Raw genomic sequence first — 26,972 nt, 5'->3', positions numbered from 1 at the left:
GAGTAACCACCTTACGAAATGTCATTGTACTCCATTGTTAAGAAAGACAAGGAGTCATTACACATGCCCTCTCTTGCATAAACCCATGGAAACCTTCATTTTTTTGAAGGTTATCTTAAACCTGAAATACACTGTGTAAGCCAATATTTCTCCAAATGGAAGAAGACCAGACATTACTATTTAGAAAAAAAATTATTTCTAAAATTATCTCATAATACACATTATAATAAATTATATGTGCACTTTATAAAAGTAAATGTGATAAGATAAAACTCTAAGAAAAAAGAATTCAGTAAAAATGAGATTACTGCCCAGCCAGCATGGCTCAGTGATTGAGCCTCTACCTATGAACCAGGAGGTTCTATTCCTGGTCAGGGCACATGCCCAGATTGCAGGCTCCATCCCCAGTAGCGGGCATGCAGGAGGCAGCTGATCAATGAGTCTCTCTCATCATTGATGTTTCTCTCCCTCTCTCCCTCTTCCTTCCTCTCTGAAATCAATAAAAATGTATCTTTAACAAATGAGATTATTAGGGGAGTGGTAGGCAGCTGGGGGAAGAACTTCCTAGACTAGATACAATTAAAAAATTATGCCAGGCCAAACAAAAACATATTGATGTTCAATATAAACTTAAAATTTGGCAGAAAAATAACTGAAAGAAAACAAACTCAGTAAATAAAATACAGAGTTAATATCCTAATATAAGGAACTCATACAAATTGATGAGAAATGTAACAGAAAATTTATAAAATATAGCTATTTGGTAAACATGTGGAAAAATTTACTCTTATGAATAATCAAAGAAATATAAATTAAAACAAGATGCTATTTCGAGTTTGGGGTTTCTTCACCTTGACAGTAGTGACCTTTTGGGTTGGATGAGTATGTGGTGTAGGGAGCTGCCTATGCCTCACAGTGTGCTTACAGCACCCCTGACCTCTACTAGAGGCCAGTGGCATCCCCCATCCCAGCAGTGACAACCACAAGTATCTCCAGACATTGCTGGATGTCCACTGGGGGGGGGGGGGGGGGCAAAATCTCCTTCAGTTGAACCACTGTTCCAGTTTAACAAATTGGTAAATTTCTTAGTGTGTGTTGATTAACATTAAAATGGGCAATTATAATTTCATACACTCTGCTGTTAGGAATACAAAATGGAGTGTCACTTTTTTTGGTAAAAGGTTTATTAGAATACTGGAGGCCCAGTGCACAAAAATTTGTGCACTCGGGGGTAGGGGTTCCCTCAGCCCGGCCTGTGCCCTCTTGCAGTCTGGGACCCCTTGGGGGATGTCCACTTGCCAGTGGGGAGCAGACCTAAGCTGCAGTCGGACATCCTTAGCGTTGCTGAGGAGGCAGGAGAGGCTACCACCACCACCGCTGTACTGGCAGCCATCAGCCTGGCTTGTGGCTGAGCAGAGTTCCCCCCTGTGAGAGTGCACTGACCACCAGAGGGCAGCTCCTGCATTGAGCGTCTGCCCCCTGGTGGTCAGTGTGTGTCATAGTGACCAGTCATTCCCAGTCTTTCTGCTGTTAGGGTCAGTTTGCATATTACCCTTTTACTATATAGGATAGAGGCCTGGAGCACAGGAGGGGGCCGGCTGGTTTGCTCTGATGGGTGTCCCAGATCAGGGTGGGGGTCCCGCTTGGGTGCCTGGCCAGCCTGGGTGAGGGGCTGATGGCTGTTTGCAGCTGGTCACACCCCCTTCAGGGTGGGGGTCCCCACTGGGGTGCCTGGCCAGCCTGGATGAGGGGCTGATGGCTGTTTGCAGCTGGTCACACCCCCTTCAGGGTGGGGGCTGTCACTGGAGCTGAGAGCCGGCTCAGCTCTGAGGCCATGGCTGTCTGAAAGCAGGTATCTGGGATTTGTTTAGCTTGTATAATTGAAACTCTGTTGCCATCACTGGTGCTCTAAGCTCTGAGCCTGCTGCGGCTGAAAGCAGGTACCTGGGGTTTGTTTAGCTTCAATAATTGCAACATTGTTGCATCCGGAGCTCAGAGCTGGACCGCGGCAGGTGGGGGACCTTGGCTTCCTCCATCACTGGAGCAAGCAAGCTTCATGTTCACTTCAGCTGCGTGGCTGCCGGCCACCATCTTTGTTGGCAGTTAATTTGCATATCCGGCTGATTAGCCAATGGGAAGCGTAGTGGAGGTATGGTTAATTACCATGTTTGTCTATTATTGGATAGGATAATTTACACTAGAGGCCCAGTGCACAAAATTCATGCACTCGGGGGAGGGGGGCGGTCCCTCAGTCCGGCCTGAGCCCTCTTGCAATCCGGGACCCCTCGGGAGATGTCCACCTGCCAGCTTAGGCCTGATCCCCTCAGAGATCAAGCCTAAACTGCAGGTGGACATCTCGCAGCCTGGGGCTTTCACAGTCCAGGACCCCTAGCTCCTTACTGCCTGTCTGCAACAGAGGTGGGAGAGGCTCCCGCCACTGCCTCTGTGCTTGCCAGCCATGAGCCCGGCTTCTGGCTGAGCGGCGCTCCTCCTGTGGGAGTGCACTGACACCAGGGGGCAGCTCCTGTATTGAGCATCTGCCCCCTGGTGGTCAGTGCACGGCATAGTGACCAGTCATTTCGCCATTTGGTTGATTTGCATATTAGGGTTTTATTATATAGGATACCACACAACTCACCCATTCCAAAGGCACAATTTAATTTTTTTAATATATTAAAAGAGTTATGTAATACCACAATCTCATAATCTAGTGTTAGAATTTTTCATCATCTGAAAATAAATCCCAGTACCCATTAGAGATTCCCCATGCACCCACTGTCCACCACACCAGCATCTGCCTAAAGCAGTGATGGCGAACCTTTTGAGCTTGGCGTGTCAGCATTTTGAGAAACCCTAGTTTAACTCTGGTGCTGTGTCATATATAAAAATTTTTTGATATTTTCAACCATAGTAAAACAAAGATTTATATTTTTTATATTTATTTTATATATTTAAATGCCATTTAACAAATAAAAATCAACCAAAAAAATGAGTTCGCGTGTCACCTCTAACACACGTGTCATAGGTTCGCCATCACTGGCCTAAAGCAATCCCTAATCTACCGTCTGCTTCTATGATCTGTCTTATTCTGGACATTTCGTGTAAATGGAATAATAAACATGAGTGTGGTCTATTGTGACTGGCTTCCTTCACTTAGCTTAATGTTTTCAAGAGTCATGCATGATTTAGCAGCTATCAGTACTTCACTATTAAAAACATTTTTAAAAATATTTTTATTGTTGACTGTGTTACACATGTCTCTTAATTTCTTCCCTCCTTTATGCCCCTCTTTCCAGTCCCTGCCCCACCCTAGGCCTTCACCACACTATTGTCTGTGTCTATTGGTTATGCATATCCTATATAATCCTATATAATAAAAGCCTAATATGCTAAGTGTCCGGTCATCCGTTCAACCAATTGAAGTGTAATATGCTAATGATATGCTAAGGCCGCTCACCTGCTTGCTATGACGTGCACTGACCACCAGGAGGCAGACACTCTGATTGGTAGGTTAGCTTGCTGCTAGGGTCCAGCCAATCAGGACTGAGCGAGTTGGACTGGACACGCCCTGGAGCCCTCCCGTGGTCCTTCCCCGGCTAGCCAAACTCCCATGTCCCTCTCCAGCCCAATCATGCACCAGTGGGGTCCCTTGGCCTGGCCTGAGCCTTTTCACAATCCGGGACCCCTTGGGGCATGTCAGAGAGCGGGTTTTGGCCCAATCCCACAGGCCAGGCCGTGGGACCCCACTGGTGCACGAATTCGTGCACTGAGCCTCTAGTATGTATGTAAGTTCTTTGGTTAATCTCTTCCTGTCTCCTCCCACCCCCCCTTCCCTCTGAGATGTCAGTCTGTTCCATGTCTCAATACCTCTGGACCTATTTTGTTAGTCAGTCTATTATGTTCATTAGATTCCACTTATAAGTGAGATCATGTGATATTTGTCTTTTTTTAAAGTGGCTTGTTTCACTTGGCATAATATTTTCCAGATCTATCCATGCTGTCACATGGATAAGAAATCTTTTTTTTTTTTTTACAGTTGCATAGTACTTCACTGTGTAAATGTACCAAAGCTTTTTATCCACTCATCTACTGATGGACACGTGGGCTCTTTCCAGATTTTAGCTATTGCAAATGTGCTGTTATGTCTATAGAGGTGCATATATCCTTTCTGATTAGTGTTTCGGTCTTCTTAAGAATCAACAAACAACAAGCCGGAACCGGTTTGGCTCAGTGGATAGAGCGTCGGCCTGCGGACTGAAAGGTCCCAGGTTCGATTCCGGTCAAGGGCATGTACCTGGGTTGCGGACACATTCCCAGTAGGGGATGTGCAGGAGGCAGCTGATCGATGTTTCTCTCTCATCGATGTTTCTAACTCTCTATCTCTCTCCCTTCCTCTCTGTAAAAAATCAAAAAAAAAAAAAAAAAAAAGAATCAACAAACAACAAATGCTGGCGAGGATGAGAAGAAAAGGGAACCCTAGTACACTGCTGGTGGTAATGCAGACTGGTGCAGCCACTATGATAAACTGTATGGAATTTACTCAAAAAATGGCCCTTGCCGGCATTGCACAGTGGTTAGAACGTTGGCCTACACATCAGAGGGTCTCAGGTTTTATTCCCAATCAAGGACACATACCTGGTTTTCAGGTTTGGTCCCTGGCCCTGATCAGGCACATGCAGGAGGCAACCAATCGATATATCTCTCTCACACTGATATTTCTCTCTCCTCTGTCTCTTTTTCTTTCTCGCCCTACCCTCTCCCTTCCACTTTCTCTAAAAATCAATGGAAAAAATATCCTTGGGTGAGGATTAAAAAAACCAAACAAACAAAAAAAGGAACTACCTTTTGGCCCAGTGATCCCACTTCTAGGAGTTCTTCATTATCTTTAATGCCAAATAATATTCCCTTGCATAGATGTCAGGACATTTGAGTATTTACACTTTCTAGCTATTATAAATAATGTTGCTAAGAACATCTGCACACAAGTTTTTGCATGGACCAATGTTTTCATTCCTCTTCAACAGATAAGAGTGGAATTTTTTAGCTTTAAGGTAATTCTATTTTTAACATTTTGAAGAATTGCCAAAATGTTTTCAAAGTGGCCTCGCTATCTTCCATTCCCACCAGCAATGTATGAGGGTTCCAAATTTTCTACATCTTCGCCAACAGGATTCAATTCCTGGTTAAGGGACATGCTTAGGTTGCAGGCTTGATCTTCAGTAGCCGATCAATGATTGTCTCTCATCATTAATGTTTCTAACTCTCTCTCCCTCTCCCTTCCTCTCTGAAATCAATAAAAAATATTTTTTTAAAAATGTCCATACTATGCAAAGCAATCTATAGATTTGACACATTTCCTATCAAGACACCAATGACATATTTCACAGAACTAGAACAGATATTCCAAAAATATATATGGAATCACAAAATGCCCTAAATAACAACAGCAATTTTGAGAAAGGAAAACAAAGTTATAGGAATTAGGCTACCTGATATCAAACCACAATACAAGGCCATAGTAATCAAAACAGCATGGTACATACTAACATAAAAACAGACATGTATATCAATGGAACATAATAGAGAGCCCAGCAATAAACTCACACATTTATAGTAAATTAATATTTGACAAAAGAGGCAAAAACATACAATGGAGTAAAGGTAGTGTATTCAATAAATTATATGGGGAATATCAGATAGATACATGCAAAAAAATGAAATTAGAGTACCAACTTACACCATACACATGAATAAACTCAAAATAGATTAAAGACTTAAAAGTTAGACTCAAAGCCATAAAATTCTTAGAAAGAACCTAGTCAGTAAAATCTCAGACATTTTTTATAGCAATATTTTTTTCTGATATATCTCCTCAGATAAGGGAAACAAAAGAAAAAATAAACAAATGGAACTATATCCAACTAAAAAGTGTTTGCACAGCAAAGGACACTATCAACAACATGAAAAGAAACCCCACTGAAGGGAGAACATATTTGCCAATACATCTAATAAGGGCTTAATATCCAAAATTTATCAAGAACTTATAAAAATCAACACCATATCTTGAAGAGGGAAGCAGTGGACGCCAGAAGTGCAGCCACACCAACACCCAGACTGCCCTCCGACACCACCCCTAACCTGAGCAGTGAGCCTCCCGCCAGCCATAACATTTGAGGGACCACTGCTTGGCCCCTGCAGTGAGTGGCACCCTACCTTGACACTGGCATCCAGATGCCTGCAGTGACCGCAGGCCAGAGAGACCTACCACACCAAGACTTCCTGCCTGTACTCCTGGACTGGTGCTACCAGACTCTGCACTCCCAGACCTGGCACTACCGGACCCCAAGCAGTGAGTACAGACCGAGGGATCCCATGCCCATCCCAGCCCAGCCCTCAGGACCACACTGACTGTGTGTCTGCTGTGAGCCCAGGAACCTCCACCCAGCACTCTGCCTAGCTCCAAGGACAGCACTGATGGTAAATTAACAATTGGCCCGGTGCCCGTCCAGCCCTAAGAACTGTCCTACCAGGTGCCCACTCAGCCCCCCAAGTCCGGTGCCAATAGTGCTGGCCAGGGACACTTGGTCTGGCACTCGCCCAGCCTTAAGGAATGCCCAACCAGCTGCCTGATGAGCCCCAAGGACAGTACCAACAGTACTGGCCAGGGACATTCAGGCCAGTGCCCATCTAGCCCCAAGGACAGCACAGATGGTACTGGGAAGGGACCCCAGCCAGGTATCCCACCCAGCCCCAAGGACCAGGCTGACAGGGCAAGCCAGAGGGTTCTAGGGCATTGCCCTGTCCAGGATGCCTGGGCCATTCAGTGAATTGCATGACAAAGAACTCTGGGGCCTCACAGGGAGTCACACACCAGAGGATCTCTGCATCTGTCCCTGCCAACCCCAAGCACCTGTAGCAGACAACTGAGGGACCAGATCCACTGGGGAAGGGAATACAACTCAGAGCAGAGACATTATAGGCATAAAGCTCAAGGCAGACCCAGCCTCTGGGCTAAGGAGTCCCAGACCATTGGATCACTAGGGGCTTCAACTTCTCGGACATCAAGCATGTCACCCAGGACCAGGAACTGTCAGCAACTCATATTACATAGAAACAAATACAAAGGGACAGCAAAAATAGGGAGACAAAGAAATAACCCCAAAGGAAAGAAAAGGTGGAATCGCCAGAAAAAGAAATAAATAAAATAGAAGCAAGCAATTTGTCAGAGAAAGAATTCAAGAGTAATGGTTATAAGGATGCTCAATAGTCTGGATGGGAAATTTACCAACATGTGTTAAGAATCAAGTGGAAATGAAGAATGACATAGCTGCAATAAAAAACACAATGGAAGGTTTCAACAGTAGACTAAAAGAAGTCAAGGCCTGAATCAGTGAGTTAGAAGACAGTATAGAAACAGCAATTGGAAAAATTATTAAAAGCAGGAGGAGAGTTTAAGGGAGTGTAGGGACAATATAAAATGAAGCAACATCCACATAATAGGGGTGCCAGAAGGAGTTGAAGCTGAGGAAGGAATAGAGAACCCATTTGAAGAAATAATGACAGAAAAGTTCCCTGCCCTGGGGGGAAAAAGTTGCACAAGCACAAAGAGTCCCAAATAAGAGGAACCCAAAATGACCCACACAATGACACATCATAATTACAATGGCTAACCTTAATGACAAAGAAAGAATCTTAAGAGCTGCAAGAGAGAGACAGAAAGTTACCTACAAGGGACCTGCCATTAAATGCTCCAGTCAAAAGACATAGAGTGTCTGAGTGGATAAGAAAACATGTCCCATATATATGCTGTCTTCAAGAGACCCACCTCAGAACAAAGGATTCACACAGACTGAAAGTGAAGGAATGGAAAAAATATTTCAGGCAAATGGAAATGAAAAAGACGCTGGGGTAGTAATACTTACATTTGAAAAAATAGACCTCAAAGTGAAGGCCATAACACGAGATAAGGAAGGCCACTTCATAATACTTAAAGCAGTGGTTCTCAACCTTCCTAATGCCGCAACCCTTTCATACAGTTCCTCATGTTGTGGTGACCCCCAACCATAAAATTATTACAGTTCCGTAACTGTAATTTTGCTACTGTTATGAATCTTAATGTAAATATCTGATATGCAGGATGTATTTTCATTGTTACAAATTGAACATAATTAAAGCATAGTGATTAATCACAAAAACAATATGTAATTATATATGTGTTTTCTGATGGTCTTAGGCGACCCCTGTGAAAGTACAGGTTGAGAATCGCTGTACTAAAGGGATACTACAAGAGGATATAACTCCGTTAAACATATATGCACCCAATACAGGAGCACCCAAATACATAAAAATACTTCTGGAAAATATCAAGGGAGACATCAACAACAATACAATCACAGTAGGGGATTTTAAGAGCCCATTGACATCACTGGATAAATCTTCTAGACAAAAAAATCAACAAAGGAATAGCAATCCTAAATGGCTCATTAGAGCAGGTGGAACTAATTGACATTGTTAGAACATTTCACCCCAAAGCCACTGAATATACACTCTTCTCAAATGCACATGGCACATTTTCAAAGATATTAGCTGTACCAGTTAATAATAATATTTTTTCAATAGATGGAGTTACACATATGTTGATATATGTGTGATCTGATATGTATGCTATTTTGTTGTATTGACAGCAAGCTTCAAAACTTCATGTCAAATTTTCTAGAAGGGTTAACATCATAGATATTTTTATGCTTAAAAATGTTAAATTTTGTGCCAAAAAAAGAGCATTTGTGGGAATTTTTAATTCATTACTTAATTTTGAAGAAAAATGCTGCTGAAAGTTATCATATACTTTGGGAAGCTTATGGTGAACATGCTCCATCTCAAGATACTTGTGAATGCTGGTTTAAATGCTTTAAAAGTGATGATTTCTATGTGAAAGACAAAGAACATCCAGGTCAACCGAAAAAGTTTGAAGACCAACAATTAGAAGCATTATTGGATAAAGATGTGTGTCAAACTCAAAAACAACTTGCAGAAAGATTAAACGTTGCTCAGCAAACAACTTCTGATCGTTTACAAGCAATGGGAAAGATTTTAAAGTATGGAAAATGAGTGCCACATCAACTGAATGAAAGACAAATGGAAAACCAAAAAGTCATCAGTAAAATGTTGCTTCAACTGCACCAAAGAAAGTCTTTTTGGCATTGAATTGTGACTGCCAATGAAAAGTGGATTTATTTTGAGAATCCTACATGCACAAAATCATGGGTTGATCCAGGTCAACCATCAACATCTACTGCAGGCCAAATCCCTTTAGAAAGAAGACAATGCTCTGCGTTTGGTGGGATCAGAAAGGTGTGATGTATTATGAGCTTCTAAAACCAGGTGAAACCATTAATACTGACAACAAATAATCAATTTGACCATGCTTTGATCATAAAATGACCAGAATGTGCCAGAAGACACAGCAAAGTAATTTTGCTTCATGATAACGCACCATCACACACTGCAAAACCAGTTAAGGACATGTTAAAAGATCTTGCCTGGGAAGTATTAACCCACCCATCGTATTCACCAGACCTTGCTCCTTCAGATTAGCACTTGTTCTGATCAATGGCATATGCACTTTCTGAGCAGCACTTCAAAATGTATGAAGAAGTGGAAAATTGGGTCTCTGAATGATTTGCCTCAAAACAAGAAAAGTTCTATTGGGACGATATCCACAAATTGCCCAAATAATGGGGGAAATGTGTAGTTAGCGATGGACATTACTTTGAATAAAGCACTTTTGATGTTTCTCTTGAAATTATTGTGTTTCCTTTGATTATAAAATCCACATTATTAACAGGTACACCTAGTAGACCACATATTAGGACACAGGCTAAGTCTCTTCAAACTCAAAAAGATTGAAATCATATCAAGCATCTTCTCAGATTAAAAATGATATAAAGTTAGAAATCAACTATAATAAAAAACAATAAAACACTTGTAGGCTAAACAGCATGCTATTAAACAATGACTGGGTTACCAAAGAGATCAAAGAAGAAACAAAAAACATCCTGGAAACGAATGACAATGAAAACAGAACAATCGGGACTCTCATAGCCAGATAGCCTGGAGGTCAAATCACCCCCACTATTGCCGACAACAATCAAGGCTTAACTACAACAAGACTGCGCACAAAGACCACTAGGGGGTGCACCAAGAAAGCATAAAAAAAAATGCGGAGACAAAGAAACAGGACAAAATTGTCCATGGAGGATATAGAGTTCAGAACTACACTTTTAAGGTCTCTCAAGAACTGTCTAGAAGCCGCCGATAAATGTAGTGAGATCCTCAAGAAATCTAATGAGACCCACGATGTTATGATAAAGAGCCAACTAGAAATTAAGCATACACTGACTGAAATAAAGAATATTATACAGACACCCAACAGCAGACCAGAGGAGCGCAAGAATCAAGTCAAAGATTCGAAATGTGAAGAAGCAAAAAACACCCAACTGGAAAAGCAAAATGAAAAAAGAATCTGAAAATACGAAGATAGTGTAAGGAGCCTCTGGGACAGTCTCAAGCGTACCAACATCAGAATTATAGGGGTGCCAGAAGATGAGAGAGAGCAAGATATTGAAAACCTATTTGAAGAAATAATGACAGAAAACTTCCCCCACCTGGTGAGAGAAATAGACTTACAGGTCCAGGAAGTGCAGAGAATCCCAAACAAAAGGAATCCAAAGAGGACCACACCAAGACACATCATAATTAAAATGCCAAGAGCAAAAGACAAAGAGAGAATCTTAAAAGCAGCAAGAGAAAGAAACTCAGTTACCTACAAGGGAATACCCATACGACTGTCAGCTGATTTCTCAACAGAAACTTTGCAGGCCAGAAGGGAATGGCAAGAAATATTCAAAGTGATGAATACCAAGAACCTACAACCAAGATTACTTTATCCAGCAAAGCTATCATTCAGAACTGAAGGTCAGATAAAGAGCTCCACAGATAAGGAAAAGCTAAAGGAGTTCATCACCACCAAACCAGTATTATATGAAATGCTGAAAGGTATCCTTTAAGAAGAGGAAGAAGAAGAAAAAGGTAAAGATACAAATTATGAACAACAAACATGCATCTATCAACAAGTGAATCTAAGAATCAAGTGAACAAATAATCTGGTGATCATAATAGAATCAGGGACATAGAAAGGGAATGGACTGACTATTCTTGGGGGGGAAAAGGGGTGTGGGAGATGCGGGAAGAGACTGGACAAAAATCGTGCACCTATGGATGAGGACAGTGGGTGGGGAGTGAGGGCGGAGGGTGGGGCGGGAACTGGGAGGAGGGGAGTTATGGGGGGAAAAAAGAGGAACAAATGTAATCATCTGAACAATAAAGATTTAATTAAAAAACAAAACAAAAAATAACAACAAAAAAACCCAGAACAATCCAAAATGTATGAGACATAGTGAAAGATATCCTGAGAGAAATTCATAGTATTACAGGCCTACCTCAATAAATAAGAAAAACTGGTAATAAATGATCTAACCCTACAACTTAAAGAATTAGAAAGAGAGCAACAAGAAAATTCCAGAGTAGTAGGAGGAAGAAAATAATAATGATCAGAACAAAAATAAATAACATAGAGACTAAATAAATAAATAAAAAGATCAATAGAACCTAGAGCTGGTTCTTTGCAAGGATAAACAAGATTTATGAACCTCTAGCCAGGCTCACTAAGAAGCAAATAGAGGGGACCCAAATAAACAAAATAAGAACTGAAAGAGATGAAGTAACAACCAGCTGCACAGAAATACAAAGAATTGTAAAAAAAAAAAAAAATACTTCAAACAACTCTATTCCAACAAACTGGACAACCTAGAGAAAATGGACATAATCCTAGAAAAATGAAATCTTCCAAAACTCAATCAGGAAAAATCAGAAAACCTGAATAGGCTGATAACAACTGATGAAACTGAAGCAGTAAATAAAAACCTTCCAGCAAACAAAAGCCCTGGTCCTGCCAGTTTCACAGGGAAGTTTTGCCAAACATTCAAAGAAGAATTAAAACCCACCCTCCTCAGACTATTCCAAAAAATTCAAGAGGAAGGAATACTTCCAAGCTCTCTATAAGCCAGCATTATCCTACTCCTAAAATCAGATAAAGACACTACAAAGAAAGAGAATTGCAGGCTAATATCCCTGATAAACACAGATGCTAAAATCCTCAAAATAATATTAGCAAATCAAATCCATCAATACATCAAAAAGATCATACACCTTGACCAAGTGGGATTTATTTCAGGGATGCAAGGCTGGTATGATATCCACAAATCAATAAATGTGATACATCATATAAACAAGTTGAGAGACAAAAACTACATGATCATATTAATTGATGCAGAAAAAGCATTTGACAAAATCCAACACCTGTTTTGATAAAAACTCTTAGCAAAGTGGGAAGAGAAGGATCATGCCTCAAAATAAATGCCTTATATGACAAACCAATAGCTAACATCATACTCAATGGGCAAATACTAAAACCATTTCCTCTTAGAACAGGAACAAGATAGGGACGCCCATTTTCACCACTCCTGTTCGACACAATACTGGAAATGCTAGCCATAGTGATCAGACAAGAAGAAGGAGTAAAAGCCATCCAATTTGGAAAAGAAGAAGGAAAACTGTCATTGTTCGCAGATGACATGAGATTGTACCTAGAAAAACCTAAAGACACCATGAAAAAACTATGAGATTTAATAAATGAATTCAGCAACATAGCAAGATACAAAATTAACACCCAGAAATCTATGGCATTTTTATACACCAATAATGAACTCACAGAAAGAGAACCTAAAAAGACAATCCCATTTAACATTGTAATAAAAAATTTAAGATACCTAGGAATAAACTTATCTAAGGAGTTAAAAGACCTGTACTCAGAAAACTACAGAATGTTGAGAAAAGAGATAGAGGTAGATATAAGTGGAAGAATATACCATGTTCATGGATTGTGATAATCAATATCATTAAAATGTCCATACTACCCAAAGCAATCTATAGATTCAATTCCCATTAAAATACCAATGGCATATTTCACAGACCTAGAACAAACTCTCCAAAAATTTTATGGAATAAAACAAGACTCCGAATAGCTGCAGCAATCCTGAGAAAGAAGAACAACGTTGGAGGGATCACAATACCAGATAGCAAGCTATATTACAAAGCCACTGTTCTCAAAATAGCCCAGTACTGGCACAATAACAGACTTATAGACCAATGGAACAGAACAGAGGACCCAGAAATTGACCCAAGCTATTATGCTTAATTAATATTTGATAAAGGAGGCAAGAGCATACAATGGAGTCAAGACAGTCTCTTCAATAAATGGTGTTGGGAAAATTGGAAGGATACATGCAAAAAAATGAAACTAGACCACCAACTTACACCATACACAAAAATAAACTCAAAATGGATAAAGGACTTAAACGTAAGATGGGAAACTGTAAAAAACTTAGAAGAATCAATAGGCCGCAAAATAGCAGACATATCTGGTAACAATATGTTTACTGATACATCTTGTAGGACAATGGAAACTAAGGAGAAAATAAACAAATAGGATTACATCAAAATAAAAAGCTTCTGTACAGCAAAAGAAACCATCAACAAAACAACAAGAAAGCCCACTGCATGGGAGAACATATTTGCCAATGTTATCACCGATAAGGGTTTAATAATAAACATTTACAGGGAACCCATACAACTTAACAAAAGGAAGATAAAAAAAAAACAATTAAAAAAATGGGCAACGAATCTAAAGAAATACTTTTCGAAAGAGGACATAAGGAAAGCCAAAAGACATATGAAAACATGCTCAAGGTCACTAATCATCCGAGAGATGCAAACCAAAATGACAATGTGGTACCATCTCACACCTGTCAGAATGGCTATCATCAACAAATCAACAAATGAGAAGTGCTGGCGAGATTGCAGAGAAAAAGGAACCCTCCTGAACTGCTGGTAGGAATGCAGACTGATGCAGCCTCTGTGAAAAATAGTATGGCGTTTCCTCAAAAACTTATAAATGGAACTCCCATTTGACCCAGGAAGCCCACTTTTAGGAATATATCCCAAAAAGCAGAAACCCCAATCAGAAAGGATATATGCATCCCTATGTTCATAGCAGCACAATTTACAATAGCTAAGATTTGGAAACAGTCTATATGCCCATCAGCAGATGAGTAGATTAAAAACTGGTACATCTACACAATGGAATACTACGCTGCTGTAAAAAAGAAAGAACTCATCATTTGCAGCAGCATTGATGGACCTGGAGAGTATTATGCTAAGTGAAATAAGCCAGTCAGAGAAAAATAAATATCACATGATCTCACTCATTTGTGGAATATAATGAACAACACAAACTGATAAAGAAAAATAGATCCAGAGACATAGAAGCATTGAACAGATTGTCAAACCTCATAGAGAAGGCAGGGGAAGGATCGGAGGGTTAAGAGATCAACCAAAGAACTTGTATCATTTGAGCATAACCAATGGACATAGACAATAGGGGGTGAAGGCCTGGGCTGTGGGGTGGGGGAGGGTTGGGAGGGTAAAGGGGACATATGCAATACTTTCAACAATAAGAATTTTTAAAAAGTACAAATTAGCAGGTACAGAATAGTCATGGGGATATAAAGTACACCACAGGAAATATAGTCAATTATATTATAACTAGAGGCCCGGTGCACAAATATTTGTGCACTCGGGGGAGCGAGGGGGGTCCCTCAGCCCGGCCTATGCCCTCTCACAGTCTGGGACCCCTCAGGGGATGACCACCTGCTGGCTTAGGCCGGCTCCCCAGGGGATTCGGCCTAAGCTGGCAATCAGACATCCCTCTGGCAGCCTGGCAGCCCTTGGGGGATGTCCACTTGCCAGCAGGGAGCAGGCCTAAACTGCAGTTGGACATCCTTAGCGCTGCTGAGGAGGCAGGAGAGGCTCCCACCACCCCCGCTGTACTGGCAGCCATCAGCCTGGCTTGTGGCTGAGCAGAGCTCCTCCCATGTGAGAGCACCCTGACCACCAGAGGGCAGCTCCTGCATTGAGCGTCTTCCCCCTGGTGGTCAGTGTGTGTCATAGTGACCAGTCATTCCCAGTCTTTCTGCTGTTAGGGTCAGTTTGCATATTACCCTTTTACTATATAGGATAGAGGCCTGGTGCACGGGTGGGGGCCGGCTGGTTTGCCCTGAAGGGTATCCTGGATCAGGGTGGGGGTCCTGCTAGAGTGCCTGGCCAGCCTGGATGATGGGCTGATGGCTGTTTGCAGCTGGTCACACCCCCTTCAGGGTGGGGGTCCCCACTGGGGTGCCTGGCCAGTCTGGGTGAGGGGCTGAGGGTCGTTTTCAGGCTGGTGGGTGACTGAAGCTCCCAACCTCTCCTTTTTTTCTTTTTCTTTTATTCTGGGATTTATTTACCTTCTATGGCTGTCACTGGAGCCAAGAGCCGGCTTTAGCTCTAAGGCTCGGCTCCAGCTCTGAGACCTTGGCTGCTGAAAGCAGGTATCTGGGTGTGTTTGGCTTCTATAATTGCAACATTATTTCTTAGAGTGCAGTTCAGAGGCCGGCAGCGGCAGGCGGGGAACCTTGGCTTCTGCTATCACTGGAGCAAGCAAGCCTCCGGTTCACTTCAGCTGCCTGGCAGTTAATTTGCATATCGCCCTGATTAGCCAATGGGAAGCATGTCGGAGGTACAATTAATTACCATGTTTGTCTATTATTAGATAGGATAACTAACTATGTATGGTGTTAGATAGTACTAGATTTATTGGATGATCACTTTGTACACTATATAAATGTCCAATCACTGGGTTGTGCATCTGAAACTATACTGTACCTCAATTATTACTGAAAAATAAAAAATATTATTATTTAAAAAAATAAAAAACGCATCTGTTGTAAATTCAGTAAGTAAATGAATAAAACTCAACACCAAAAACAAAAACAATCCAATTAAAAAAATGGGCAAAAGGCTTGAACAGACACTTCTCTAAAGAGAACAAACAGATGGCAAATAGGCATATGAAAAGATGCTTAATATCACTAATCATCAGATAAATGGAAATTAAAACCACAATGAGAAATCATGTTATCCCTATCAGAATGTCTATCATCAATAAATCAATAAACAACAAGTGCTGGCGAGGATATGGAGAAAAAGAAACTTTTATGCAGTGTTGTTGGGAATGCAGACTGGGACAGCCACTATGGAAAACCGTATGGAGTTTCCTCAAAAAATTAAAAATGGAACTCCCATTTGACCCAGTGATTCCACTTCTAGGAATATATCTCAAGAAATCAGAAATACCAATCAAAAAGGACGTATGTATGCTTATGTTCATAGCAGCACAATTTACCATAGCTAAGATTTGGAAACAGCCTAAGTGCCCATCAACAGATGAGTAGATTAAAAGACTGTGGTACATCTACACAATGGAATACTATGCTCCTATAAAAAGGAAAGAAGTCTTACCATTCACAACAGCATGGATGGACCTGGAGAGCATTATGCTAAGTGAAATAAACCAGTCGGAGAAAGATAAATATGACATGATCTCACTCATTTGTGGAATATAATGAACAACATAAACTGATGAAAAAAAGAGCGACATAGAAGCATTGAACAGACCATCAAACCTCAGAGGGAAGGCAGGGGAGGATCAGGGGGAGGAGGGTAAGATTAACCAAAGGACTTGTATGCATGCATATGAGCATAATGAATGGACACAAGACATTAGGGGGGTGAGGGCATGTGGGAGGGGCCAGGGAGAGGTCAATGGGGGGAAAAGGAGACATATATAATACTTTAAACAATAAAGAATTTAAAGATTTTTTAAAAAATGAATTGCCTTACAACACAGCAATTCCACTTCTGAGAATATAGCCCAAGAAACCAGAGACATTGATTTCAAGGAATATATTAACCCCTTATGTTCATTGCAGCATCATTTATAATAGCCAAAATTTGGAAGCAGCCCAAGTGTCCATCAGCAAAAGAGTAGATATAAAAGCTGTGGGACATTTACAACATGGAATACTACTTGGCTATTAAAAGAAGGAAATCTTATACTTTGTGATAGCAGGGATGGACCTGAGAGCATTATGCTAAGTGAAATAAGCCAATCAGAGAAAGGTAAGTACCATAGGATTTCATGCATATAGACTCTAATTAACAAAATGAACTAACAAGCAAAATAGTGACAGAGTCTAGATACATAGATAGCAGGCTGACAACTCTTGAGGGGCTAAGGGTGTGGGGCTGGGAGGGTGGAGGGATTGAGGAAAAAGAGAGAGAGAGAGAGGAAAAACTCATGGACAATGACAGCAGTGTGATGGTTTCCAGCAGGAGATGGGGTGGACAGAAGTGTAGGAGGTTATAAGGGTGATAAATGGTGATGAACAGAGACCTGACTTGGGGTGGTGAACACACAATACTGTGTATAGACGATGTGTTGTAAAATTGTGCACCTGAAAAGTGTATAATTTCTTACAAATAATGTCACCCCAATAAATTAAATAAAAAGGACGAAAATAAAAAAGAAAAAGATAATTAAGACTGTAAAGCATTCTAAAATTGCTTATTCCAGCACTTTAAATCATTTTTGTTGGGAAATGAAGGTGAAGATTCAGATCTTTTGCCGTTAACCTCAACTTCTCATTTAAAATTATCTGAGTATTCCAGGGATGCAGGCTGATTCAATATTCAAAAATAAATCAATGTAATCTATCATATCAACAAACTAAAGGAGAAAAATTACATGAGCATATTATCTGATACAGAGGAAGCATCTGACAAAAATTCAACATCCGTTCATTACAAAACTCTCAGAAATATAGGAATAGAGAAAATATCCCAGACCTTGATCAAGAGCATCTAAAAATCCTACAGATAATGGTAAAAGATTGAATGCTTTCCCCCTAAGATTTGAAGAAGGCAAGGATAGGTCTACTTTCACCACTATTGTTAAACTAGCACTAAACTACTAATCAGTGCAAAAGGGCAAGAAAAGCCATAAGGATTGGAAAGAAAAAAATAAAACTGTCCTTATTTTCAGATAACATAATTGTCTACAGAAGAAAATCAAGATATGTTTAGAGGGTATATGAGAAAAGAGTGAATTTGTGCTCCATTCCCAATTAAACCCAAGATAGGGCAAGATCCCAGAGTAGAAATCACCTTGTGATTCATAAGAGTTCATTCCTGACAAAATAGGGATCAATAAGGTTTTGCTTCATTTGTCCATAACAAAAATCCAAAATAATGGAAATGCAAGTAAATAAGAAATTTGTGGGGGGAAGGGGGGAAACAATTGTCTATATATAAAATTCCAAGTAATCCGCAGAAAAATTCCTACAAGTAATAAGTGAGTTTGGCAAGGTCACAGGATATAAGATAATCGTTCAAAAATCAATTGTACTTATATATGCTGGCAATGAACACATTGATAGCAGAATTTAAACTAGAATACCATTTACAATACCTCAAAAAATTCTTTGTATTTTGTAGGTGTAAATCTAACAAAATATGTATAGAACTTACATGCTGAAAACTATACAAAAGTATTAAAAGATATCAAATAAGATATAAATAAGACATACTATGTTCATGGATTAAAAGTCTTAACATAGTAAATTTGTCAGTTCTTCTCAAATTGACATAAATATTTAATGCAATTCCTATCAAAAATCCCAGCAAGATTTTTTGAAGAAATAGACAAATTATTCTAAAACTTAAATGGAAAGACGAAAAAGCTAGAATAGCTAAGACAATTCTGAAGAAGCAGAATAAAGTGGATGAAATCTGTTTACCTGATTTAAAGATTTATTATTAGCTACAGTAATTAAGATGGTGTGGTACTGGTGAACAAACAGACACAGATCAATGGAAAAAAATAAAAAAAAACAAGAAGCAGACCTGCTCAAGTACATCCAACTGATTTTTTCCTGAAGTACAAAATCAACTTAATGAAGGAGAGGTAGCTTTTCCAACAAATGGTACTAGAGTAATTGGACACCTATAGGCATTAAAAAGAGCCTCGACCCAAACTTTACACCTTATGCAGAAATTTGTTCAAAATAAATCATGAAATTAAATGTGAAACATAAAAACCAAAGGACTTGGACACATACATATAAGCCTAACCAATGGACACAGACACCAGGGGGGTGAGGGCATGAGTGAGGCGTAGGGAGGGAGGCAACGGGGGGATAAGGACACATATGTAATACCTTAATCAATAAAGAAAAAATTAAATAAAACCTAGCAAAAATTCTTGGGACCTAGAGCTATGCAAAGAATTCTTAGACTTAAAACAAAAAATAAATCTATAAAATAAAAATTGATAAATTGCACTTCATCAAACTTTTGAACTTTTGCTCTGAGAAAGACCCTGATAAGAGGATGAAAATACAAACTACATAGTGGGAGAAAATATTCACAAAACATGTATCTGATAAAGAACTAGAATCTAGAATATATAAAGAACTCTCCATACTAGCATTAAAAAAGCAAACAATCCAATGAGAATATGGACAAAAGACTTAAGAGACATTTCACTGAAGAAGATAGATAGATGGCAAACAAGCACACCAAAAAGATATCATCAGGGAAATACAAATAGATTATGATATAGCATTATACACATCAGAATGGCTAGAATAAAAAATAGTGACAACACCAAATGCTGATAAGGAAGTGGAAAAACTGGATCACTCACATTGTTGGTAGGAATGCAAAATGGTACAGACACTTGGGGAAATAGTTTGGCACTTTTCTAAGAAACTTATCATGGAACTATTATATAATACAAAAAATTGCACTCCTGGGCATTTACAGAGAAATTAAGACCTATGTTTACAAAAAGCTGTACACAAATGTTTACAACAACTTTATTTGTAAGACCCCAAAACTGGAAATCATCCAGATGTCCTTCAATCAGTGAATGGTTAAATACACTGTGTTACACCAACTGCATGGAATACTACTCAGCAATAAAAAGGAATGAGCCAAAACCGGTTTGGCTCAGTGGATAGAGCGTCGGCCTGCGGACTGAAGGGTCCCAGGTTCGATTCCGGTCAAGGGCATGTACCTGGGTTGCGGGCACATCCCCAGTGGGGGATGTGCAGGAGGTGGCTGATTGATGTTTCTCTCTCATCGATGTTTCTGGCTCTCTATCTCTCTCCCTTCCTCTCTGTAAAAAATCAATAAAATATATTTTTTTTAAAAAAGTAATGAACTCTTAATACACAGAACAACCTGGATGAATCTTCAGAGAATTATGCTGAGTATAAAAAAAAAAAAATCCAAAAAAGTTACATAACTGTATGTAATTATAGAAATGGATAACAGATTTTGAGGAGGGGTTGGGGATAAGAGAAAAGTAGATAGGACTTCAAAAGGGCAACATGATGGATCCTGTAACAGAAAAATCTTGCCTGAATCTGAGTCAGCATCCTGATTGTGATATTCTACTACAGTTTTGTAAGATGTTACCATTGGGGGAGACCAGGTTAAGGATGCACAGGATTTCTTTGTATTATGTCTTACAATTGTATGTGAATCTACAGTGATCTCAAAATCAAAAGTTTAATTTAAAAAAAGTATTGTAGAGAAAAAGAAAGCCTCATTCACTGCTGGTAGGAATGTAAACTGGTACAGCCACTATGAAAAATAGTATGGAGGCTCCTCAAAAACTTATGAACAGAGTTACCATATGACCCAGCAATACCACTTCTGGGTATATACCTAAAAAACTTGAAACCATTTATTTGCAAAGATATATGCACTGCTTATGTTCACTGGAGCATTACTGATGGTGGCCAAGACATTGAAACAACTGAAGTGCCCTTAGATAGATGATGAGGTAAAGATGATGTGGTAGCTATACACAATGGAATACAACTCAGCCATAAGGAAGGATGAAATACTGCCATTTGCAGCAACATGGATGGACCTTGAGAATATCATGCTAAGCGAAATAAGTCAGACAGAAAAAGTCAAGAACCATATGATTTCACTCATAATGGGATATAAACTGAAAGCAACAAATGAATAAATAAGAAAAACAAACACAAACTTACAGACACAGACAACAGTATGGTGGTTATCAGAGGGAAGGGGATTGGGGAATAGTAAAGAGTAAAGGGGATCAAATATCTGGTGACAGAAGAAGATTTGACTTTGGGTGGTGGTCACACAATGCAATATGCAATGCTATATCATAGAATTGTACATTTGAAACCTATATAATTTTATTAACCAATGTCATTACAATAAAATTTAAAAAGTATTTGTGTCCACTGAGCACATAATACAGATAAAGAAATACAAAATGCCCGGGCCATTGTGGCTTAGTGGTTGGAGCATCAGCCTGCACTCCTCAAGGTAACAGATTCAATCCCTGGCCCTGGTTGGGTGAGTGTGGGAGGCAACCAATTGATGTGTGTCTCTCTCATACTGATCTTTCTCTTTCTCTCCCTCCCTGCTTCCCTTTCACTCTTCCTAAAAAATAAAAAAAAAGGAAACAGAAAAGAAATACAAAGATAAGTAAGATGGTCCTTGCCCTTGCAATTATATTTTACCAGAGGCCCGGTGCACAAATTCATGCACCAGTGGGGTCCCTCAGCCTGGCCTGCGGGATTGGGCCAAAACAGGCTCTCCGACATCCCTCAAGGGGTCCTGGATTATGAAAAGGCGCAGGCCAGGCCAAGGGACCCCACCAGTACACAATCAGGGCCAGGGAGGGATACGGGAGGTTGGCCAGCCGGGGAGGGACTGTGGGAGGTCTCCAGGGCATGTTCAGCCCATCTCGCTCAGTCCCGACTGGCCAAACAGCAAGCTAACCTACCGGTTGGAGCATCTGCCTCCTGGTGGTCAGTGCACGGCATAGCGACTGGTCGACCAGTTAACAGTCTGCCCCCGGGTGGTCAGCAGTCCATGTCAAAGTGAGTGGTTTAGCAGCCTTAGCATATGATTGGCATATTATGCTTTGATTGGTTGAACAGATGACCAAACGACTAGACACTTAGCATATTAGGCTTTTATTATATAGGATTATAGAAAAAACACACGTATAAACATAAATAATTAAATTTCAAGGCAAAAAGTTTCTCAGGAGTATTTTTAAATGCAATGAACATTAGCCTGACCACTTAACAACTATGAGGATAGCTATTATAAAAAAAGAAAAAGCAAAACTACAAATAACAAATGTTTCAATTATTACATGTATTATTTTTCCAACTTGAAAACACCAAGTAAAAAGTATTTTTAAAGAAAAAATTAAGGACATATTATTTAAATTGTTAAGTGAGTATGAGTCACTTTCATCATTAAAATGTTCTTGCTGAAATAAAAAATAATTAAAGGAAGAGTCTTACAATACTGGCATATACTTCATTCATAAAATATAAACAGTAAATTCTTACAGAAACCAGCTACTACATGATTCTCAAATGCAATGTATTCTCCTAACTCAGAGGCTCTCAACCTTCCTAATGCCATGACCCTTTAATACAGTTCCTCATGTTGTGGTGACCCCCAACCATAAAATTATTTTCGTTGCTACTTCATAACTGTAATTTTGCTACTGTTATGAATCTTAATGTAAATATTTGATGTGCAGGATGTATTTTCATTGTTACAAATTGAACATAATTAAAGCATAGTGATTAATCACAAAAACGATATGTAATTATGTATGTGTTTTCCGATGGTCTTAGGCGACCCTTGTGAAAGGGGTCGCGAACCACAGGTTGAGAACCGCTGTTCTAACAAATAGTAGACTAAGAAAATTAAAATTTCAATAGGATTTGAAAATAACAGAAATGTACACATGATCAAATTCGTTAATTCTTCAGTTACACTATGCAACTTGTATACATATACTTTAAGATCTGAGTTCCGTCTCTCTCTGTAGACGCATCTCCAGCCATTTTCACCCATGCATGCTACACTGGCCATTGAAAATTACTTAATATTCACACAAGAAATCGCTTTCACCTCCATTCATTCCCTATGTAGTTGTTCGCTCTGAATGAAACACCTCATTTCTTCTGTGCTCATTAGTATGTCCACTCCCTCCCGACACCCACAGGCTGAATAGGATCTCCCTCTCTAAACCGTATTTCTTATTAGAACATTCATCCCAATGCCAATACTGAAAGGTCCGTGAGAGCAGCGGCCTGTATCTTTTGAACATTATAGTCACAGTGGCAAGCACAATGTCAGGCACACGGAAGATATAATCAGCTGAGTTACAGTTTAAAAGAACCCAGTTAGTAAATAAATTTAGCTTAAAAGAATGTCATTAAAGTTATAATTTAGCTGGATGGGCCTCAACCTCGTGGTTCTTTTTTTAAATTTTTAAAAAATATATTTTATTGGTTTTTTACAGAGAGCAAGGGAGAGAGATAGAGAGTTAGAAACATCGATGAGAGAGAAATATCCATCAGTTGCCTCCTGCACACTCCCTACTGGGGATGTGCCCGCAACTCAGGTACATTCCTTTGACCTGAATCGAACCTGGGACCCTTCAGTCAGCAGGCCGACACTCTATCCACTGAGCCAAACCAGTCAGAGCAACCTCGTGGTTCTTTGCTGATTGGCATGTAAAGATGTTTTATCATTCTTCTAGCCAAAAGTAAATATAAATTAAATGCTCAGAGGAAGAGTTATGTTAGAATGTAGCTGTCAAATTAATCTCTGGGACTTAAAAAAAGAAATCTAAAGGTGAGAGACAGGCTTGATGTAATATTAAACACAACTTTTTTCTAATCCTGTAGTAATTTTATATACTAGAAATATGAAAAAATAAAACATTTTAAATGCATTACATACCACTTCAATTTCTTGATCTTTAGCAATCAGCTGCTGATTAAGAAGTTCCTTGCTTGAGTCAAGTTTAATACAAAGTTCCCTTGTGGAAGACAAGTCTGCAAGGGCAGACACCTTTTCAAACTGAACCTTCTGAAGCTCCTCTTCCATCTTCACAAGAGATTTATGCAAGGTACAAATCTGGGTCTTGTAAGACCTTTCTGCATTTAAGTGCTACAAAGACAAAATTATTATTATAGTTTTTAACTTGGAAAAAAACTACAACATAGAGCACAAAATGGGGCAAATCTTTTAATGATAGTACACTTATAAGGAACTTTAGATGCTATAGGTAGTAATATATGTACAAAACACTCTGACACATACATTTCGGTTTCAAGTTTCTATACACAAAGCCCATGAGTAAGGTGGTCAACTGGTCACGTTTGGAAAACATCTTCTCCCACTTACAAGTGTCAGCCTCAACCCTGGTTGGAATATATACATGTTATGTCTATAGTTCTGTCCATATTTGCCACAGTTTCAATTATTCCATAATATAAATATTGTTGTCTTTAACAAGTGACAAAGAAAACATCAGCCACTATTACACTCGCAATGCCCATTTTCCAATTCTTAAAGGATATGTTGATATCAACAATATGGTAAAATGAGCATGACAACTCTCTAGCACTTACTAGTGCACGAGGGAAAAAGACTCTGGGCAAATGTAAATTAAGAATACATCCATTCTGAGAAATAAGAGCATGTTTTAGAAATGGTAATGTGAGCCTTGGTCAATGTTGCTCCGTGGTTACAGCAATGGCCCAAAGGGCTGCAGGTTTGATTCCCAGTCAAGGGCAGGTACCTGGGTTGCAGGTTTGATCCCTGGCCCCAGTCAGGGTGCGTGCAGGAGGTAACCAACTGATGTGACTCTCTCTCATCAATGTTTCTCTCTCTTTCTCTCCCTCTCTCTCTCTCTCTCCCCCCTCCCCCCCTTCAATGGAAAAATTAATGGAAAAATATCTTTGGGTGAGGATTAACAAAAAACTGGTAATATGAGATTCAAGTTATATAAATGTTTTCAAATATTCAAGATAATGACCTCCCTTTTTGTTCCAGAAAAAAAAAATCTTAATTACACTGCCACCTATAGAGAAGTAATTGTTATGTGAAGATAACAAAACTGAGAGGCAAATTAAGACACTTTTCTGCTTTTACAAGTACAAAGTACACAAAAATTGCTCCTGGAATAAATTATTTGGTCACAATTCACTCCTACCTTTCTCCCTCCCTTCCTTCCTTCCTCACTCACTCTATTTCTCATTTATTCTTTAAATAATCTTCTATCCATCCATTCTATATTTATTGTATATTCTGTTTCAGTCAATGTGCTTAGATGCATACCAATGATAAACAATATGGTCTCTGCTCTTATAAAACTTTCTGACTATGGGGGAGTCATGCATCAATCAAATAAACAAATGAATATATTAATACATATTAAGCGAATACTTCCAGAGAAAAGAGTGTATAATAAAGGAACATGACCTAAACTGAGAGTCAGGAGAGGTTTTCCTGGACAAATGACAGTTGAGGTGAATGAGATCGGCAAGGTGAGCAGATAAATACAGTGTGTGTTGGAGAAAGCATCTTTCCAAGTCAGGAATGCAAAGGGCAAAGCTTTGGAGGGCGTATGTAAAAGGAGGAAAATGACATGCTCCAAGAAGAGAGTGAGGCCAGTATGGCTGGAGCCCCCAGACCACAGGGAAGACTGAGAGAGGATGCAACTGAAAAGGTAAACAAAACAGAGAGTCTAGTCAGTGGGTTAAAAATTAGGTCTATATCCACTGAAAGGTCTACAGAGGGAGGTGATGCAATTACTAGTAGTTTTGTTTGGAAAATGTCACTCAGTATGTTTCAGATTCCAGTAAGGTAGTGACTAAGAGGAAAACCTTTTAAAGGCTAAGATAAAATAGAACAAAAAGGATTTTTGTAATTCATAGATGAGCTTTCAAGGAAGAAAGAAAAATCCTCACATGCCAAAAACAAAGAAAACAAAGCCAGAGGAGGAAGCAAATGAAAGGCTAAAGCTAAGAGTTGGGGGTTGAAAGAACCACTAACAGTGAATGACTAACGTTTCAACATTCAAGCAAGGATAGGAGACAAGATGTAGAATTAATGGAGAGTTGGAACTGAGACCTGTACATAATTTGGGACCCTTGAGGGAAGGCTCTGAAGGAAAAAAAATCCACTCAACCTCACAGAGATACAAACAAAAATTTATCTTGACCTAGTTTCTGGATATGGGAAAAAATGTCTTCTGTAAGAAATTGAAACCTCAGGTCTGCATTCACTCAAATTTGAAGTCAGACTTTACACTACCCATCCAAATTCTAAACTTCAACATAAAGTGTGAAGAAGCCCACCCATCTCCCTGGCCATACAAGTCTACTGGAGGAAAAAAACTCCCATCTCAAGAGGAGATAACAGTTAAATAGTGAGAATCAGAGTAACACAGCACATAGCAGGATCAGAGTTCTAGAAATTCAAATTATGGAACAAAATAGTTTAGAAGGCATGGAAAATATGTTTAAAAGTTTTAAAGACATTAAAAAAAATTTAAAAAGGACATTAAGGAAAAATTAAAAACATTCCTCTTCTATTTGAAGAATCAAATAGAACTTCTAGAAAGAAAAAGTAAATGAAAATTAATGAGTGCATCAAAATACAAAATGGTACAGCTTGAAGGGGAAGAATGAACTAGATGATGGTTCACAGCACAGAGAAATAAACATCTGAAACATACGATAAAAATATTAATAATCAATTGGGCTAAAAAGATTCAAAAAGTGTATTATAAAAGCTAAAGGAAACAGTAAATTTGGAGGCAGTAATATTCAAAGAAATAACATCTGAGAATTTTCCAGACTAATAAGAGGCATGGAAACTCTGACTGAAAAACTGCAACAAAACAAAAGGACAGAAACAAACTCATAGAGAACAAATTGATGGCTGCAGAGGAGAGGGGCATTGGGGGGAAGGGTAAAAAAGATGAAGAGATTTTGCGGGGAGGCTTTTGGTGGAGATCTAAACTGTGTGGCTTGGGAAAGAGG

At 39.4% G+C, this 26,972-nt stretch overlaps 1 protein-coding gene across 8 annotated transcripts in view; it reads right to left on the bottom strand.

The window, feature by feature from the left end:
- Nucleotides 1-26,972, bottom strand: part of LOC132213024 (testis-specific gene 10 protein) — a 127,704-nt gene that overhangs the window by 17,495 nt on the left and 83,237 nt on the right. For all 8 annotated transcript variants that reach the window (XM_059658998.1, XM_059658999.1, XM_059658995.1 and 5 more), the window contains one exon: nucleotides 23,881-24,090. In XM_059658998.1, coding sequence (XP_059514981.1) covers nucleotides 23,881-24,090 — 210 coding nt within the window. The remainder of the gene's footprint in view (nucleotides 1-23,880; nucleotides 24,091-26,972) is intronic.

The sequence above is a fragment of the Myotis daubentonii genome, chromosome 12 (assembly GCF_963259705.1).
Source record: "Myotis daubentonii chromosome 12, mMyoDau2.1, whole genome shotgun sequence".
Taxonomy (NCBI): Eukaryota; Metazoa; Chordata; class Mammalia; order Chiroptera; family Vespertilionidae; genus Myotis; species Myotis daubentonii.
This window is presented reverse-complemented; position numbering and strand designations above follow the sequence as displayed.